Source organism: Ranitomeya variabilis, chromosome 4 (assembly GCF_051348905.1).
Source record: "Ranitomeya variabilis isolate aRanVar5 chromosome 4, aRanVar5.hap1, whole genome shotgun sequence".
Lineage (NCBI taxonomy): Eukaryota > Metazoa > Chordata > Amphibia > Anura > Dendrobatidae > Ranitomeya > Ranitomeya variabilis.
Window position 1 is genome coordinate 623,101 of NC_135235.1, and position 18,013 is coordinate 641,113.

Here is an 18,013-nt window from a genome sequence, read left to right on the forward strand (position 1 = left end):
GCTCTGCTGGCCGCGGCTTCAGGAAAATGGCCGCGGGATGCTGCGCGTGCGCAGATGGAGATCGCGGCGGCCATTTTCCTGAAGCCGAGATGCGAACTCTGCTTCAGGAAAATGGCCGCCGCGATCTCCCATCTGCGCACGCGCTGCATCCCGCGGCCATTTTCCTGAAGCCGCGGCCAGCAGAGCGCCGCTTCTGCGCACGCGCGGCCAAAGGAAGATGGCCGCCCCCACCGATCACCAATGAAATAGTGCACATCGCGCTCTTTTAACTCCCCTGTGCAGTGGATTCGGGACCTTGGGCATGTGCAAACCACTACGCCACCAACGGAAAACTAAGCAAGATCTGGGGGAAGACACCACGCCCTTTTGACCAGACCAGCCTGATTGACAGGCGAAAACGGCTACTTTGGTAACGTATTTTGGCAGCATAGGTGGGGAATCGGGGTCCACAAAATACACTGTTGTAATGCACAGCTCAGGCCCTATTTAACAGTATTTTTATCTCATACTGAAAAAACGGGGTGACAGGTGCCCTTTAAGGAAAGCTGCACCAACTATTACACGGAGTCGCTGCTCCGTCCTCCTGTTACTACACGACTATTACAGGGAGTCGCTGCTCCGTCCTCCTGTTACTACACGACTATTACAGGGAATCAATGCTCCGTCCTCCTGTTTCTACACGACTATTACAGGGAGTCGCTGCTCCGTCCTCCTGTTACTACACCGACTATTACAGGGAGTCACTGCTCCGTCCTCCTGTTTCTACACGACTATTACAGGGAGTCGCTGCTCCGTCCTCCTGTTTCTACACGACTATTACAGGGAGTCACTGCTCCGTCCTCCTGTTACTACACGACTATTACAGGGAGTCGCTGCTCCGTCCTCCTGTTACTACACGACTATTACAGGGAATCAATGCTCCGTCCTCCTGTTTCTACACGACTATTACAGGGAGTCGCTGCTCCGTCCTCCTGTTACTACACCGACTATTACAGGGAGTCGCTGCTCCGTCCTCCTGTTACTACACGACTATTACAGGGAGTCACTGCTCCGTCCTCCTGTTTCTACACGACTATTACAGGGAGTCGCTGCTCCGTCCTCCTGTTTCTACACCGACTATTACAGGGAGTCGCTGCTCCGTCCTCCTGTTACTACACCGACTATTACAGGGAGTCACTGCTCCGTCCTCCTGGTTCTACACGACTATTACAGGGAGTCGCTGCTCCGTCCTCCTGTTTCTACACGACTATTACAGGGAGTCACTGCTCCGTCCTCCTGTTTCTACACGACTATTACAGGGAGTCACTGCTCCGTCCTCCTGTTTCTACACGACTATTACACTTAGTCACTGCTCCGTCCTCCTGGTTCTACACGACTATTACAGGGAGTCGCTGCTCCGTCCTCCTGTTTCTACACGACTATTACAGGGAGTCGCTGCTCCGTCCTCCTGGTTCTGCACCGACTATTACAGGGAGTCACTGCTCCGTCCTCCTGGTTCTACACGACTATTACAGGGAGTCACTGCTCCGTCCTCCTGGTTCTGCACCGACTATTACAGGGAGTCGCTGCTCCGTCCTCCTGTTTCTACACGACTATTACAGGGAGTCGCTGCTCCGTCCTCCTGGTTCTGCACCGACTATTACAGGGAGTCACTGCTCCGTCCTCCTGTTTCTACACGACTATTACAGGGAGTCACTGCTCCGTCCTCCTGGTTCTGCACCGACTATTACAGGGAGTCGCTGCTCCGTCCTCCTGTTTCTACACGACTATTACAGGGAGTCGCTGCTCCGTCCTCCTGGTTCTGCACCGACTATTACACTTAGTCACTGCTCCGTCCTCCTGGTTCTACACGACTATTACAGGGAGTCACTGCTCCGTCCTCCTGTTTCTACACGACTATTACACTTAGTCACTGCTCCGTCCTCCTGGTTCTACACGACTATTACAGGGAGTCGCTGCTCCGTCCTCCTGTTTCTACACGACTATTACAGGGAGTCGCTGCTCCGTCCTCCTGGTTCTGCACCGACTATTACAGGGAGTCACTGCTCCGTCCTCCTGGTTCTGCACCGACTATTACAGGGAGTCACTGCTCCGTCCTCCTGTTTCTACACGACTATTACAGGGAGTCACTGCTCCGTCCTCCTGGTTCTGCACCGACTATTACAGGGAGTCGCTGCTCCGTCCTCCTGTTTCTACACGACTATTACAGGGAGTCGCTGCTCCGTCCTCCTGGTTCTGCACCGACTATTACACTTAGTCACTGCTCCGTCCTCCTGGTTCTACACGACTATTACAGGGAGTCGCTGCTCCGTCCTCCTGGTTCTACACCGACTATTACAGGGAGTCGCTGCTCCGTCCTCCTGGTTCTACACGACTATTACAGGGAGTCGCTGCTCCGTCCTCCTGTTTCTACACGACTATTACAGGGAGTCGCTGCTCCGTCCTCCTGGTTCTACACGACTATTACAGGGAGTCGCTGCTCCGTCCTCCTGTTACTACACGACTATTACAGGGAGTCGCTGCTCCGTCCTCCTGTTTCTACACGACTATTACAGGGAGTCGCTGCTCCGTCCTCCTGTTTCTACACCGACTATTACAGGGAGTCGCTGCTCCGTCCTCCTGTTTCTACAGGACTATTACAGGGAGTCGCTGCTCCGTCCTCCTGTTTCTACAGGACTATTACAGGGAGCCACTTTTCCATCGTCCCGGTTTTTCACTGACTATTACAGGGAGTGACTTGTCTGCCCTCCTGATTCTGCACCTATTAGGCTGTGCACACTGCGGTTTTTTTTATACGTTTCCGCTGCGTTATTCCGCTCGGAAATGAGCCAAAAATGCTATGGAAACCTTTATGCAAGGTAATTCAATGACAGTCCTGAAGTGTTGTGCACATGATCAGTAAATTTCCACTGAGTATTTGTAGTGCGTTTTTTTTTTTTCTACAGCATGTCAATTCTTTGTGCCTTTCTGCAGCATTTTTTTCACCCATTGACTTCAATTGAGTCAGTCAAACGCGCAGCAAAAATGCAGGTTTAAAAATGTTTGCAGACTTGCTGAGGTTTTTTTTTTTTGCATTTTTACCAGCTTCTTATGATGTCCCACTCTGTGATCTGTGTGACAGCATTGGAAAACCGGCGCAGAGGTTTTTATTGGCGTTAACACTACTGTTGAGACCGTCAGTCAGAGCACAACTGACCCACAGTTGTGACTTTGACCCGCGGTAACCAGTAAAACCGTGGGTCAGAGCGCTGCGGGGTTCATGCTGTCAGTCAGCGTCACCCCGCAACTGTGATCCGCATCAGTGACCTGCGGTAAGAAAAAAAAAAAAAAAATGACCGCAGGTCAGCAGGCGTTGGGCTGATGAGATTATTGCTCCCATCAGGCTACGTCTGCTGAACCGTGACAGCAGGTGCCGCTGATGAAAGAAAAAACAAAAAGTTAAATAATTACATATAGTCAAATAAAAATAAAAAAAATTATACTCGCCTTTTATGCAAAATCCCCGATGCCCTCGTCTCCTAGAAAAAATGTAAAATAATAAACCAGCATATACTCACCTGTCATCCTTAGTCAACGTAATCCCAAGTGTCCCACGGCGATCTCGCGTGTAGAACAGTCACATCGGGAAATGTGACTGCTCTACCCATACGCCAGCAATACACTGACAGGAGATCGCTCCCGCAGTGTATCACTGAGCTGTTGTGAGAGATTTCACCAGAGTTTATCAACTGATTAGCTCCAGTAATCTCACTTATGGCCCCGCTGCGTGAGAAATTTCTCACGGCAGAACAGTGCTATACACTGCAGGAGCCATTACCTCCTGTCAGTGTATCGCCGGCTGTCTTTGTCAGTGACTGCTCTCAAAGTTATCAGGATCGTCATGTGATATTATGGATTATCTTCTATGCGGACAGGTGAGGGATATTGTGGTTTATTTTTTTTGTTACAGGAGACGTTGGCATTAGTGGATTAGGCGATCATTGAGTATGGCTAATTAAGATTCAATAACCCCTTTGTCATTGGACGTACTATTCCGTCCATGTGGGGTGGGCCCTACTTCCCAAGGACGGAATAGTACGTCCAGCGCGATCGGCCGCGCTCACGGGGGGAGCGCGGCCGATCGCGGCTGGGTGTCAGCTGCCTATCGCAGCTGACATCCGGCGCTATGTGCCAGGAGCGGTCACGGACCGCCCCTGGCACATTAACCCCCGGCACACCGCGATCAAACATGATCGCGGTGTGCCGGCGGTATAGGGAAGCATTGCGCAGGGAGGGGGCTCCCTGCGGGCTTCCCTGAGACTCCCGCAGCAACGCGATGTGATCGCGTTGCTCCGAGGGTCTCCTACCTCCTTCCTCGCTGCAGGTCCCGGATCCAAGATGGCCGCGGCATCCGGGTCCTGCAGGGAGAGAGGTGGCTTACCGAGTGCCTGCTCAGAGCAGGCGCTGGTAAGCCTGCAGTGCTCTAAGTCAGATCGGTGATCTGACAGAGTGCTGTGCAAACTGTCAGATCACCGATCTGTGATGTCCCCCCCTGGGACAAAGTAAAAAAGTTTAAAACAAAATTTCCACATAAGTAAAAAATAAAAAAATAAAAAAATTCCTAAATAAAGGAAAAAATATATATATATTATTCCCATAAATACATTTCTTTATCTAAATAAAAAAAAAACAAACAATAGTACACATATTTAGTATTGCTGCGTCCGTAACGACCCAACCTATAAAACTGTCCCACTAGTTAACTCCTTCAGTAAACACCGTAAGAAAGAGGCAAAAAACAACGCTTTATTATCATACCGCCGAATAAAAAGTGGAATAAAATGCGATCAAAAAGACAGATATAAATAACCATGGTACCGCTGAAAGCGTCATTTTGTCCCGCAAAAAAAAAGCCACCATACAGCATCATCAGCAAAAAAATAAAAAAGTTATAGTCCTCAGAATAAAGCGATGCCAAAATAATTATTTTTTCTATAAAATAGTTTTTATCGTATAAAAGCGCCAAAACATAAAAAAATGATATAAATGAGGTATCGCTGTAATCGTACTGAACCGAAGAATAAAACTCCTTTATCAATTTTACCAAACGCGGAATGGTATAAACGCCTCCCCCAAAAGAAATTCATGAATAGCTTGTTTTTGGTCATTCTGCCTCACAAAAATCGGAATAAAAAGCGATCAAAAAATGTCACGTGCCCGAAAATGTTACCAATAAAAACGTCAACTCGTCCCGCAAAAAACAAGACCTCACATGACTCTGTGGTCTCAAATATGGAAAAATAATAGCTCTCAAAATGTGGTAACGCAAAAAATATTTTTTGCAATAAAAAGCGTCTTTCAGTGTGTGACGGCTGCCAATCATAAAAATCCGCTAAAAAACCCGCTATAAAAGTAAATCAAACCCCCCTTCATCACCCCCTCAGTTAGGGAAAAATTAGAAAATTAAAAAAACGTATTTATTTCCATTTTTCCGCTGGGCTAGGGTTAGGATTACGGTTAGGGCTAGGGTTACGGTTAGGGTTGGGGCTAGGGTTAAGACTACAGTTAGGGTTGGGGCTAAAGTTAGGGTTGGGGCTAAAGTTAGGGTTAGGGTTTGGATTACATTTACGGTTGGGAATAGGGTTGGGATTAGGGTTAGGGGTGTGTCTGGGTTAGAGGTGTGGTTAGGGTTACCGTTGGGTTTAGGGTTAGGGGTGTGTTTGCATTAGGGTTTCAGTTATAATTGGGGGGTTTCCGCTGTTTAGGCACATCAGGGGCTCTCCAAACGCGACATGGCGTCTGATCTCAATTCCAGCCAATTCTGCATTGAAAAAGTAAAACAGTGCTCCTTCCCTTCCGAGATCTCCCGTGTGCCCACACAGGGGTTTACCCCAACATATGGGGTATCAGCGTACTCGGGACAAATTGGACAACAACTTTTGGGGTCCAAGTTCTCCTGTTACCCTTGGGAAAATTCAAAACTGGGGGCTAAAAAATAATTTTTGTGGGAAAAAAAATATTTTTTATTTTCACGGCTCTGCGTTATAAATTGTAGTGAAACACTAGGGGGCTCAAAGTTCTCACAACATATCTAGATAAGTTCCTTGGGGGGTCTAGTTTCCAATATGGGGTCACTTGTGGGGGGGTTTCTACTGTTTAGGTACATTAGGGGCTCTGCAAACGCAATGTGACGCCTGCAGACCAATCCATCTAAGTCTGCATTCCAAATGGCGCTTCTTCCCTTCCGAGCTCTCCCATGCGCCCAAACAGTGGTTTACCCCCACATTTGGGGTATCAGCGTACTCAGGACAAATTGTACAACAACTTTTGGGGTCCAATTTCTTCTCTTACCCTTGGGAAAATAAAAAATTGGGGGCGAAAAGATAATTTTTGTGAAAAAAATATTTTTTATTTTTACGGTTCTGCATTATAAACTTCTGTGAAGCACTTGGTGGGTCAAAGTGCTCACCACACCTCTAGATAAGTTCCTTAGGGGGTCTACTTTCCAAAATGGTGTCACTTGTGGGGGGTTTCAATGTTTAGGCACATCAGGGGCTCTCCAAACGCGACATGGCGTCTCAACTCAATTCCTGTCAATTTTGCATTGAAAAGTCAAACGGTGCTCCTTCCCTTCCGAGCTCTGCCATGCGCCCAAACAGTGGTTTACCCCCACATATGGGGTATCAGCGTACTCAGAACAAATTGTACAACAACGTTTGGGGTCCATTTTCTCCTGTTACCCTTGGTAAAATAAAACAAATTGGAGCTGAAGTAAATTTTTTGTGAAATTAAGTTAAATGTTCATTTTTATTTAAACATTCTAAAAATTCCTGTGAAAGGGTTAATAAACTTCTTGAATGTGGTTTTGAGCACCTTGAGGAGTGCAGTTTTTAGAATGGTGTCACACTTGGGTATTTTCTATCATATAGACCCCTCAAAATGACTTCAAATGAGATGTGGTCCCTAAAAAAAAATGGTGTTGTAAAAATGAGAAATTGCTGGTCAACTTTTAACCCTTATAACTCCCTAACAAAAAAAAATTTTGGTTCCAAAATTGTGCCGATGTAAAGTAGACATGTGGGAAATGTTACTTATTAAGTATTTTGTGTGACACATCTCTGATTTTATTGCATAAAAATTCAAAGTTGGAAAATTGCGAAATTTCCATTTTTTTCACAAATGAACGCGGGTAATATCAAAGAAATTTTACCACTATCATGAAGTACAATATGTCACGAGAAAACAGTGTCAGAATCACTGGGATCCGTTGAAGCGTTCCAGAGTTATAACCTCATAAAGGGACAGTGGTCAGAATTGTAAAAATTGGCCCGGTCATTAACGTGCAAACCACCCTTGGGGGTAAAGGGGTTAAAGGAGTCTGTCATTATTTCAAATGAAGAACTTTTATTCTGGGTGACTTTTTATTTTTTTATACAATATCACGATGGAGCTACTAATGGATAGGTGTCTTATAGAAGCCTCTCCATTAGTCCACTACAGGGCAAGTGGGAAGAGCAAGGCTATGTTTTGGTGCATCATATAGATGCGCCTTTTCTGGGGCGGCTGAGAGCTGATGTTTAGTGTGGGAGGGGGCCAATATTCATGCTGTTTAGATATTATAGGGGGACCATGTGTCAATTTTACGCTGTCCCTCTGTAAACTAGCCAGTAGTAGCTAAGCAAACAGCTGTGAGCTGATATTATTAGGCTGGGAACCTTTATGGCTATTGGTTCCTTCCCAGAATATGAACATCAGCCATCGGCTTTCCCCCTCTGCTGATTATGAAAATTATTCGGGAGCCCACACAATTTTAAAGAAAAAAATATAAATAAATAAAAAAAAAAATTAACAGTTGCCATTTGGTTACATCTTATGTACTTTTCTTATGTTAACGCTCTTACATAGGCTGGTGATACTGTGTTTGTGTTTACTTATCGGCTTAGTAATGAGGGTGTCAGGCTGACACCTTTTCATTACTATTACTAAAGGTACCTTCACACTGACCAACTTTCCAACGATAACGATAGCGATCCGTGACGTTGCAGCGTCCTGGATAGCGATATCGTTGTGTTTGACACGCAGCAGCGATCTGGATCCTGCTGTGATATCGCTGGTCGGAGCTAGAAGGCCAGAACTTTATTTGGTCGTCAGATCGGCGTGTATGTTGTTTGACAGCAAAAGCAACGATGCCAGCAATGTTTTACAATGGTAACCAGGGTAAATATCGGGTTACGAAGCGCAGGGCCGCGCTTAGTAACCTGATATTTACCCTGGTTACCATTGTAAAAGTAAAAAAAAAAAAAAACAGTACATACTCACCTTCTGCTGTGTGTCACATCCCCCGGCGTCCGCGCTGCTGCTCAAAGCTTCCTGCACTGAATGTGTCAGTGCCGGCCGTAAAGCAAAGCACAGCGGTGACGTCACCGCTCTGCTTTAGGGCCGGCGCTGACACAGTGCAGGGAAGCGGACGCCAGGGGACCCGACAGACACCGGAATGTAAGTATGTAGTGGTTGTTTTTTTTTTACATTTACACTGGTAACCAGGGTAAACATCGGGTTACTAAGCGCGGCCCTGCGCTTAGTAACCCGATGTTTACCCTGGTTACCCGGGGACTTCGGCATCGTTGGTCGCTGGAGAGCTGTCTGTGTGACAGCTCTCCAGCGACCACACAGCGACGCTGCAGCGATCGGCATCGTTGTCTAGATCGCTGCAGCGTCGCTAAATGTGACGATACCTTAAGCCTAGGGTTTGGTGTCAATGACAGCTGCTGACACCAAGCCCTAATCCAATTACTCTGATGCCACTGCATCAGCATGAAAAAGGTGGTGTTGAACTAAAGGTACCGTCACACTGAGCGACTTAACAACGAGAACGATCTGTGACATTGCAGCGTCCTGGATAGCGATCTCGTTGTGTTTGACACGCAGCAGCGATCAGGATCCTGCTGTGATATCGTTGGTCGTAGCTGAAAGTTCAGAACTTTATTTGGTCGTTAGATCGGCGTGAATCTTTGTGTTTGACAGCAAAAGCAACGATGCCAGCGATGATTTACATGGAGCTGACGACCTGTGACGACCTGTGAGAACGATAAGTGAGTAGCCCTTACGTCACAGGATCGCTCCTGCATCGTTCTGGAGCTGCTGTGTTTGACATCTCTACAGCGACGCTCCAGCGATCGGCTCGTTGTCCATATCGCTGCAGCGTCGCTGAGTGTGACGGTACCTTAAGAAATTACATCACAAAACTTTTAAGTATCTTTATTTAGCTAATAAAAGCATTCATTGCTGTACAAAAACATATATAAAAACACACTTTTTTGCTGCATCTGTTTTCCTGCCAAGAGATGCAGAAACCTTGCAGAAATTTCTGCAAGTAAATACTCAGTTTGTGCACATAGTCTTACAGGGAGTTGCTGGTCCGTCCTCCTGGTTCCGCACCTACTGTTACATGGAGTCAGTGGTCCGTCTGCCAGGTTCAGTACCGACTAGAACAGGGAGTCGGTGGGCTGTATGTCCACCGCGTTCTTGTCAGACACTAATCCCCGAGTAAAGCTTGTGCTGTCTGGTTGATGGTAAATTATCTGAGTTTAATAATATTGTAATTCCCATATATCCTAAGAGTGTGGTAGTGTATACGTAGCGGCCGAGACCCCTTTTTAACCATATATTATAGTTGTGGGAAGATTTATAGACTTCTTGCTGGATTGTAGCTGGTTTGTGACCTCTTTATTCTGGTAGGACTTCAGGTTGGTCTTTAGCGTCTTGTTTAAAGTCCACCCTCCCTGAGACCTCAGTTGCCAGTATGGTAACGGTGCTATAACTATGGATTGCGTTCATTGACAGATATGCACGGAGAGACGTTCTTCCCCTGGGGAAATTCTCCTTGAACCTCAGCGGTTGTCCACGGAGTGGTGACTTCTCCCGACATTTGTATGGCATCATGCAGCAGATTGTACCTGCGGTAAGCCTCTGGGCCACGTCAGAGACAACAGGCCATTTTATCAGAACTATTGCAGGTGGGATTCTTCTGACTCAAAGTTCCTAATAGTTTTTCTTTCTCTGCAGTCTCATTATCTGCCAATGACCATAGAAAACATGAACTTCTCTCGCTTCATCCCTCGTAAAGATTACTCGGCAAATCGTCTGGTGAGTGGCCTCCTTCAGCTGCCATCACACACATTACTGCTGGTGGATGAGACCGTCCTGGAGCAGGGCCAGCTCAACACAACAGGTCAGTGGTGGTAAGGAGCGGCAGTTCTGTAGAAGGGGTGACGGCGGAGGAAGTACTAAAGAGGTGGCAATGGTGGCAGAGGAGGGGGCGGTAGGTCAGCGGTTTAATGTGTACTGTAAACCATCATCTCTGTTCATTAGGAGTGCACAATCTGACTGCACTAGGTAACCTGATCACGTGGCAGAAGGTGGACTATGACTTCAGTTACCATCACATGGAGTTCCCCTGTAATATTAATGTCCTGGTCACCTCTGAGGGCCGCTCTCTGCTTCCAGTGAGTATTGCTTAGTCCTCAGTTGTTCCTTTGCTGTGGGAACTAATACACATTCTATTGTCTTAGGTGGATGCTGCGACATTATATGAACTTGTCCTCTCCATGGACCTCGCCCATGTTCATGCCATGTATAGTGCCTTCTATCATTAACCCCCAGAACTTTTTTCGGTTTTGCATTTTCGTCTTTCGCTCCCCTCCTTCCCAGAGCCATAACTTTTTATTTTTATTTTTTATTTTTCCTTCAATATGGCCATGTGAGGGCTTATTTTTTGCAGGACGAGTTGTACTTTTGAACACCATTGGTATTACCATGTCGTGTACTAGAAAACGGGTATACAAATTCCAAGTGCGGTGAAATTGCAAAAAAAAATACAATCCCACACTTGTTTTTTGTTTGGCTTTTTTGCTAGGTTCACTAAATGCTAAAACTGACAGATCATTGGAGGTCTGGAGTATAATTTAACCCCTTCATGACCGTGGGATTTTTTGTTTTTCCGTGTTCGTTTTTCACTCCCCTCCTTCCCAGAGCCATAACTTTTTTATTTTTCCGTCAATATGGCCATGTGAGGGCTTATTTTTTGTGGGACAAGTTGTACTTTTGAACGACATCATTGGTTTTACCATGTCGTGTACTAGAAAACGGGAAAAAAATTCCAAGTGCGGTGAAATTGCAAAAAAAGTGCAATCCCACACTTGTTTTTTGCTTGGCTTTTTTGCTAGGTTCACTAAATGCTAAAACTGAGCTGCCATTATGATTCTCTAGGTCGCTACGAGTTCATAGACACCAAACACGTCTAGGTTATTTTTATCCAAGTGGTAAAAAAAAATTCCAAACTTTGCAAAAAAAAAAAAAAATGCGCCCTTTTCCGATACCCGTAGCGTTTCCATTTTTCGTGATCTGGGGTCGGTTGAGGGCTTATTTTTTGCGTGCCGAGCTGGCGTTTTTAATGATAGCATTTTGGTGCAGATACGTTCTTTTGATTGCCCGTTATTGCATTTTAATGCAATGTCGCGGCGACCAAAAAACGTAATTCTGGCGTTTCGAATTTTTTTATCGTTACGCCATTTAGCGATCAGGTTAATGTTTTTTTTTATTGATAGATCGGGCGATTCTGAACGTGGCGATACCAAATATGTGTAGGTTTGATTTTTTTTTTTTTTTTTTTTTATTGGGGCGAAAGGGGGGTGATTTAAACTTTTATATTTTTTTATTTTTTTTCACATTTTCTTTACTTTTTTTTGCTACTTTTGCCATGCTTAGAAGCAGGCACAACTCGATCGCCTCTGCTACATAACAGCGATCATCAGATCGCTGCTATGCAGCAGAAATGCAGGTGTGCTGTGAGCGCCAACCACAGGGGGGCGCTCACAGCTACCGGCGATCAGTAACCGTAGAAGTCTCAAGGACCTCTATGGTTACTGTCCTGACACATCGCCGACCCCCGATCATGTGACGGGGGTCGGCGATGACGTCATATCCGGCCGCCCCACCGGATGCGGTAGTTAAATGCCGCTGTCTGCGTTTGACAGCGGCATTTAACTAGTTAATAGCGGCGGGTGAATCACGATTTCACCCGCCGCTATTGCGGGCACATGTCAGCTGTTCAAAACAGCTGACATGTCCCGGCTTTGATGCGGGCTCACCGCGGAGCCCTGCATCAAAGCAGGGGAGCTGACATTGGACGTACTATCCCGTCCGAGGTCAGTAAGGGGTTAAAACAAAACAAAAAAGAAACTACGAACCAATTCCTATGCACACTGCACATATCTTATTTTGAAGTTGAAAAACAAACGGGAACCAATACAATATTTAAAATGAACGAGTATTTTAAGTTAACAAACGTACTGGTATTTCAGTGGGAACGATGGGCCTGCTTTTGGCTAATGAGATGGTCAATGTCCGGTCCATATACCAGTGATGCAAGTGTGCTTCAGTTAGTCTAGATCTGGTTGGAGATTTCAGGGGTTTCATTCTGGACAAAGTCTGTTCACAGACGTAAGTGCTGCCAAAGATGGTGGCCGTTTTGAGTGCATGGTTCCTAAGATTAGGATAGGTCTGAGGGGACAGATGCATAGAAGTTAGGAGGACTGCTTGACTTGAAGGCGTCTCGAGAGTCACAATTCTGCAGTTCAGCCAGTTCCATTTGGTAAATCGTATCCACATTTTCAATGTCAATAGAAAATGGGTTACGGAAAAGCTGTTTGTCCTGTTCATGGAGATGAAGCTCTTGAAATCTAAATTGTTATTTCTTTTGTAAGTTTTCCAGTGAATGCACACGTTTTGTTTGGGAATGCAACCAATGGTTTTTCCGCTAACAGATTTTGAGTTATGGGGAGATGGCAGAAATGTTCTTCCTTCACTTGCTTGATGAGGATGCCTAATTTTACTTCAAATGCTTTCACATGGGATTGATTGCATGTCACAGATGAGCCTCCCCTTTCCATCAAGTTGCTCATTGAAACTGTTAAGTAACTGTTATATCTTCCAGAAAGGCAAGGTGCCATTTCCATTCAGGATCATTGAGTTCTGGTACTTTGTTTTGTTTTTTTGAACGCAGAAAAGCTGTAATCTGTGGAATTAAGTTAGAGAAATGTTTTTGTTTCAAAACGCTCCCTCGACTCATCCAACGGACTTGTGTGGTACAGAACATCTTCATAGGCAACATTTAGCTCAGACAGAAATTCCTGAAATGGTTAACACAAGATACCGCAATGTTAAGTGTCCCACTTCAGTGATTTCCTACACAGTGCGTGTTGGTGGATGAGGCAGTGTATGGCTGAGAACGGTTGTCTGTCCATCTCTTGGACCCCACCATGGTAGGAGCACCATCCGTCGTCACACACCCCACCCACCATGCTAGGAGCACCATCCGTCGTCACACACCCCACCCACCATGCTAGGAGCACCATCCGTCGTCACACACCCCACCCACCATGCTAGGAGCACCATCCGTCGTCACACACCCCACCCACCATGCTAGGAGCACCATCCGTCGTCACACACCCCACCCACCATGCTAGGAGCACCATCCGTCGTCACACACCCCACCCACCATGCTAGGAGCACCATCCGTCGTCACACACCCCACCCACCATGCTAGGAGCACCATCCGTCGTCACACACCCCACCCACCATGCTAGGAGCACCATCCGTTGTCACACACCCCACCCACCATGCTAGGAGCACCATCCGTCGTCACACACCCCACCCACCATGCTAGGAGCACCATCCGTCGTCACACTGGCTACTTGTAGCCCAGTCCAGCTCCAATCCAGTCACAGTTTGGCAAACCTTTTCATAGATATCCTCTCCAGTAGTTATTCTTTGATGCTTTGCAGTGCACCAAGCTCTTCTGTAACTTAAATTAGAAGTTTGTGCAGAATCACGAATATCTTTACTTTTGTCGAGTGCCAAGTAAAAATAGGAAAGCTCTTTTGCGGAGTTTTGAAAATGATGATGCAAATTGTCTCCCATTTCTTCAATCCTTTGTGTAATTGTTGGTCCTGAAAGACTCACTGTACTAAATAAATCGGCCTTCTCTTTGGCAACAGAAAGAAGGCATTCTTTAACCCCTGAATCCCATATGACGTACTATCCTGTCGAGGTGGGGTGGGCCCGTATGACCACCAACGGGATAGTACGTCATATGCGATCGGCCGCGCTCACGGGGGGGATCGCGGCCGGATGTCAGCTGACTATCGCAGCTGACATCCGGCACTATGTTCCAGGAGTGGTCACGGACCGCCCCTGGCACATTAACCCCCGGAACACTGCAATCAAACATGATCGCAGCGTTTCGGCGGTACAGGGAAGCATCGTGCAGGGAGGGGGCTCCTTGCGTGCTTTCCTGAGACCCTCGGTACAAGACGATGTGTTCACCTTGTACCGAGCGTCTCCTCCCTGCAGGCCCTGGATCCAAAATGGCCGCCAGGCTACATCCGGGTCCTGCAGAGAGGTGGCTTACAAGCGCCTGCTCAGAGAAAGTGCCTGTAAGCCTTCAGCAGTGCACGTCAGATCGCTGATCTGACACAGTGCTGTGCAAAGTGTCAGATCAGCGATCTGACCCTATAAAATGATGCCAACACCCCCCCCCGGGGCAATGTTATAAAGTAGAAAAAAATGTTCCCATAAGTACATTTCTTTATCTAAATTTAAAAAACAATAAAAGTACACATTTTTAGTATCGCCGCGTCCGTAACAACCCGACCTATAAAACTGTCCCACTAGTCAACCCCTTAAGTGAACGCGGTAAAAAAAGGCAAAAAACGCTTATCATACCGCCGAACAAAAAGTTGAATAACACGCGATGAAAAAGCGGATATAAATAACCATGGTACCGCTGAAAACGTCATCTTGTCCCGCAAAAAACGAGCCGCCATACAGTTTCATTAGTGAAAAAATAGACGTTATAGTCCTCAGAATAAAGCGATGCAAAAATAATAATTTTTTCTATAAAATAGTTTTTATCGTATCAAAGCGCTAAAACATAAAAAAATGATATAAATGAGATATCGCTGTAATCGTACTGACCCGAAGAATAAAACCGCTTTATCCTTTTTACCAAACGTGGAACGGTATTAACGCCTCCCCCAAAAGAAATTCATGAATAGCTGGTTTTTGGTCATTCTGCCTCACAAAAATTGGAATAAAAAGCGATCAAAAAATGTCACGTGCCCGAAAATGTTACCAATAAAAACGTCAACTCGTCCCGCAAAAAACAAGACCTCACATGACTGTGGACCAAAATATGGAAAAATTATAGGTCTCAAAATGTGGAGACACAAAAACTATTTTTTGCAATAAAAAGCGTCTTTTAGTGTGTGACAGCTGCCAAACATAAAAACCTGCTAAAAATCCCGCTATAAATAGTAAATAGTAAATCAAACCCCCCTTCATCACCCCCTTAGTTAGGGAAAAATAATAAAATAAAAAAATGTATTTATTTCCATTTTCCGGTTAGGGTTTCAGTTAGAATTGGGGGTTTCCACTGTTTAGGGTTAGGGTTTGGATTACGTTTACGGTTGGGATTAGGGTTAGGGGTGTGGTTAGGGTTATGGTTGGGGTTAGGGGCATGTTCGGGTTAGGGGTGTGGTTAGGGTTATGGTTAGGGGTGTGGTTGGGATTAGGGTTGTGTTTGGGTTAGGGCTAGAGTTAAGGTTGGGCTACGGTTAGGGTTATGGTTGGGGATAGGGTTTGGATTACGTTTACTGTTAGGGTTGGGATTAGCGTTGGAATTAGGGTTAGGGATGTGGTTAGGGCCGGAATTAGGGTTAGGGGTGTGTTGGTGTTATGGGTGTGGTTGGGATTAGGGTTAGGAGTGTGTTTGGATTGGATTAGGGTTTCAGTTAGAATTGGGGGTATCCACTGTTTAGGCACATCAGGGGCTCTCCAAACGCAACCCTGATCTCAATTCCAGCCAATTCTGCGTTGAAAAAGTAAAACCGTGCTCCTTCCCTTCCGAGCTCTCCCGTGTGCCCACACAGGGGTTTACCCCAACATATGGGGTATCGGCGTACTCAGGACAAATTGGACAACAACTTTTGGGGTCCAATTTCTCTTGTTACCTTTGGGAAAATAAAAATTTGGGGGGCTAAAAAAAACAACACATTTTTGTTGGAAAAAATGATTTATTTTCACGGCTCTGCGTTATAAACTGTAGTGAAACACTTGTGTTGTGAGAGCATTGAAACCCCATCTAGATAAGTTCCTTAGGGGGTCTACGTTCCAAAATGGTGTCACTTGTGGGGGGTTTCAATGTTTAGGCACATCAGGGGCTCTCCAAACGCAACATGGCGTCCCATCTCAATTCCAGTAAATTTTGCATTGAAAAGTCAAAGTTGCTCCTTCCCTTCCAAACTCTGCCATTCGCCCAAACAGTGGTTTACCCCCACATCAGCATACTCAGGACAAATTGTACAACAACTTTTGGGGTCCATTTTCTTCTGTTACCCTTGGTAAAATAAAACAAATTGGAGCTGAATTAAATTTTGTTTTGAAAAAAGGTAAATGTTCATTTTTATTTAAACATTCCAAACATTCCTGTGAAACACCTGAAGGGTTAATAAACTTCTTGAATGTGGTTTTGAGCACCTTGAGGGGTGCAGTTTTTAGAATGGTGTCACACTTGGGTATTTTCCATCATATAGACCCCTCAAAATGACTTCAAATTAGATGTGGTCCCTAAAAAAAAAAAATGGTGTTGTAAAAATGAGAAATTGCTGGTCAACTTTTAACCGTTATAACTCCCTACCAAAAAAAAATTTTGGTTTCAAAATTGTGCTGATGTAAATTAGACATTCGGGAAATGTTACTTATGTATTTTGCGTGACACATCTCTGTGATTTAAGGGCATAACAATTCAAAGTTGGAAAATTGCCAAATTTTTGCCAAATTTCCATTTTTTTTCACAAATAAACGCAGGTAATATCAAAGAAATTTTACCACCATCATGAAGTACAATATGTCACGAGAAAACAGTGTCAGAATCATCAGGATCCGTTGATTCGTTCCAGAGTTATAACCTCATAAAGGGACAGTGGTCAGAATTGTAAAAATTAGCCCGGTCATTAACGTGGAAATCACCCTTGGGGGTTAAGGCTATGTGCACACGTCAGGATTTTTTGCAGAATTTTCCTGAGCAAAACCGGACTTAATCTGCAGGAAATCTGCATGCGTTTTTTCTTGCGTTTTTGCATGGATTTTTTGCGTTATTTTTCCGGAGCTTCCCAGTGCAATAAACAGCAGGAAATCTGCGAAAAATCTGCAAAATTAATGAAAATGCTGCATTTTTTTCGCAGAAAAAAACGCAACGTGCACAAAAATTGCTTTTTGCATTCTATTAATAGGATGCTTAATGGATGCTTTTTTTTGCGGTTTTGTCGCGTTTTTACAGCGAAAAATCCGGAACATGTGCACTCAGCCTAACAAATTCTCCCTCCACGAATGGTCTGCCAGTGCACACTATTGGCTCGGCAACTTGAAAATTTTTGCTAAGTTGTCAATGTATTTTTCAGTTTTAATATTGTATCTTTTCTCACTTCTCTGACCAAACAATCGTGTTTATCTTTGTTGCGTTTGATAGTGTCAACACAAATTGTATTCTTTGAACAGACACTATACTCTAGCACAGAGGTCCCCAACGTTTCTGACCTTGAGCCACATTCAGCTCCCGCCCCCCTCACAATAGTGGCAACCAAAGCCCCCATTAAGGCATAATGGTTAACCAAAGCTTTTCCACAAAAATCACGCCAAAGCAGTATACTAAGATCCAGGGGTTCCCACAATACCCCCATTCAGTATTCTATAAGGCCCTCCCAAGACACTGTCACATCCAGCTTCAAACACCTCCTCTGACAGGCGGTATCATCTTGTCTCCAGCGTACCATACTTAAATCATCTCAAAACCCCTAAGACCAGTATATGTGCGTCCAGATCTGCTCTTCTGTGCAGGGCTGCTCACAAAATTCACCATTTTCAGATGTGCTCTTCATACCTGTTTGCTAGAACTGGAGCTAACACACCAAGCTGA

At 45.3% G+C, this 18,013-nt stretch overlaps 1 protein-coding gene across 2 annotated transcripts in view; it reads left to right on the forward strand.

The window, feature by feature from the left end:
* Nucleotides 1-18,013, forward strand: part of MCMBP (minichromosome maintenance complex binding protein) — a 188,196-nt gene that overhangs the window by 120,563 nt on the left and 49,620 nt on the right. For both annotated transcript variants that reach the window (XM_077257882.1, XM_077257883.1), the window contains exons 11-13: nucleotides 9,823-9,940; nucleotides 10,045-10,210; nucleotides 10,351-10,484. In XM_077257882.1, coding sequence (XP_077113997.1) covers nucleotides 9,823-9,940; nucleotides 10,045-10,210; nucleotides 10,351-10,484 — 418 coding nt within the window. The remainder of the gene's footprint in view (nucleotides 1-9,822; nucleotides 9,941-10,044; nucleotides 10,211-10,350; nucleotides 10,485-18,013) is intronic.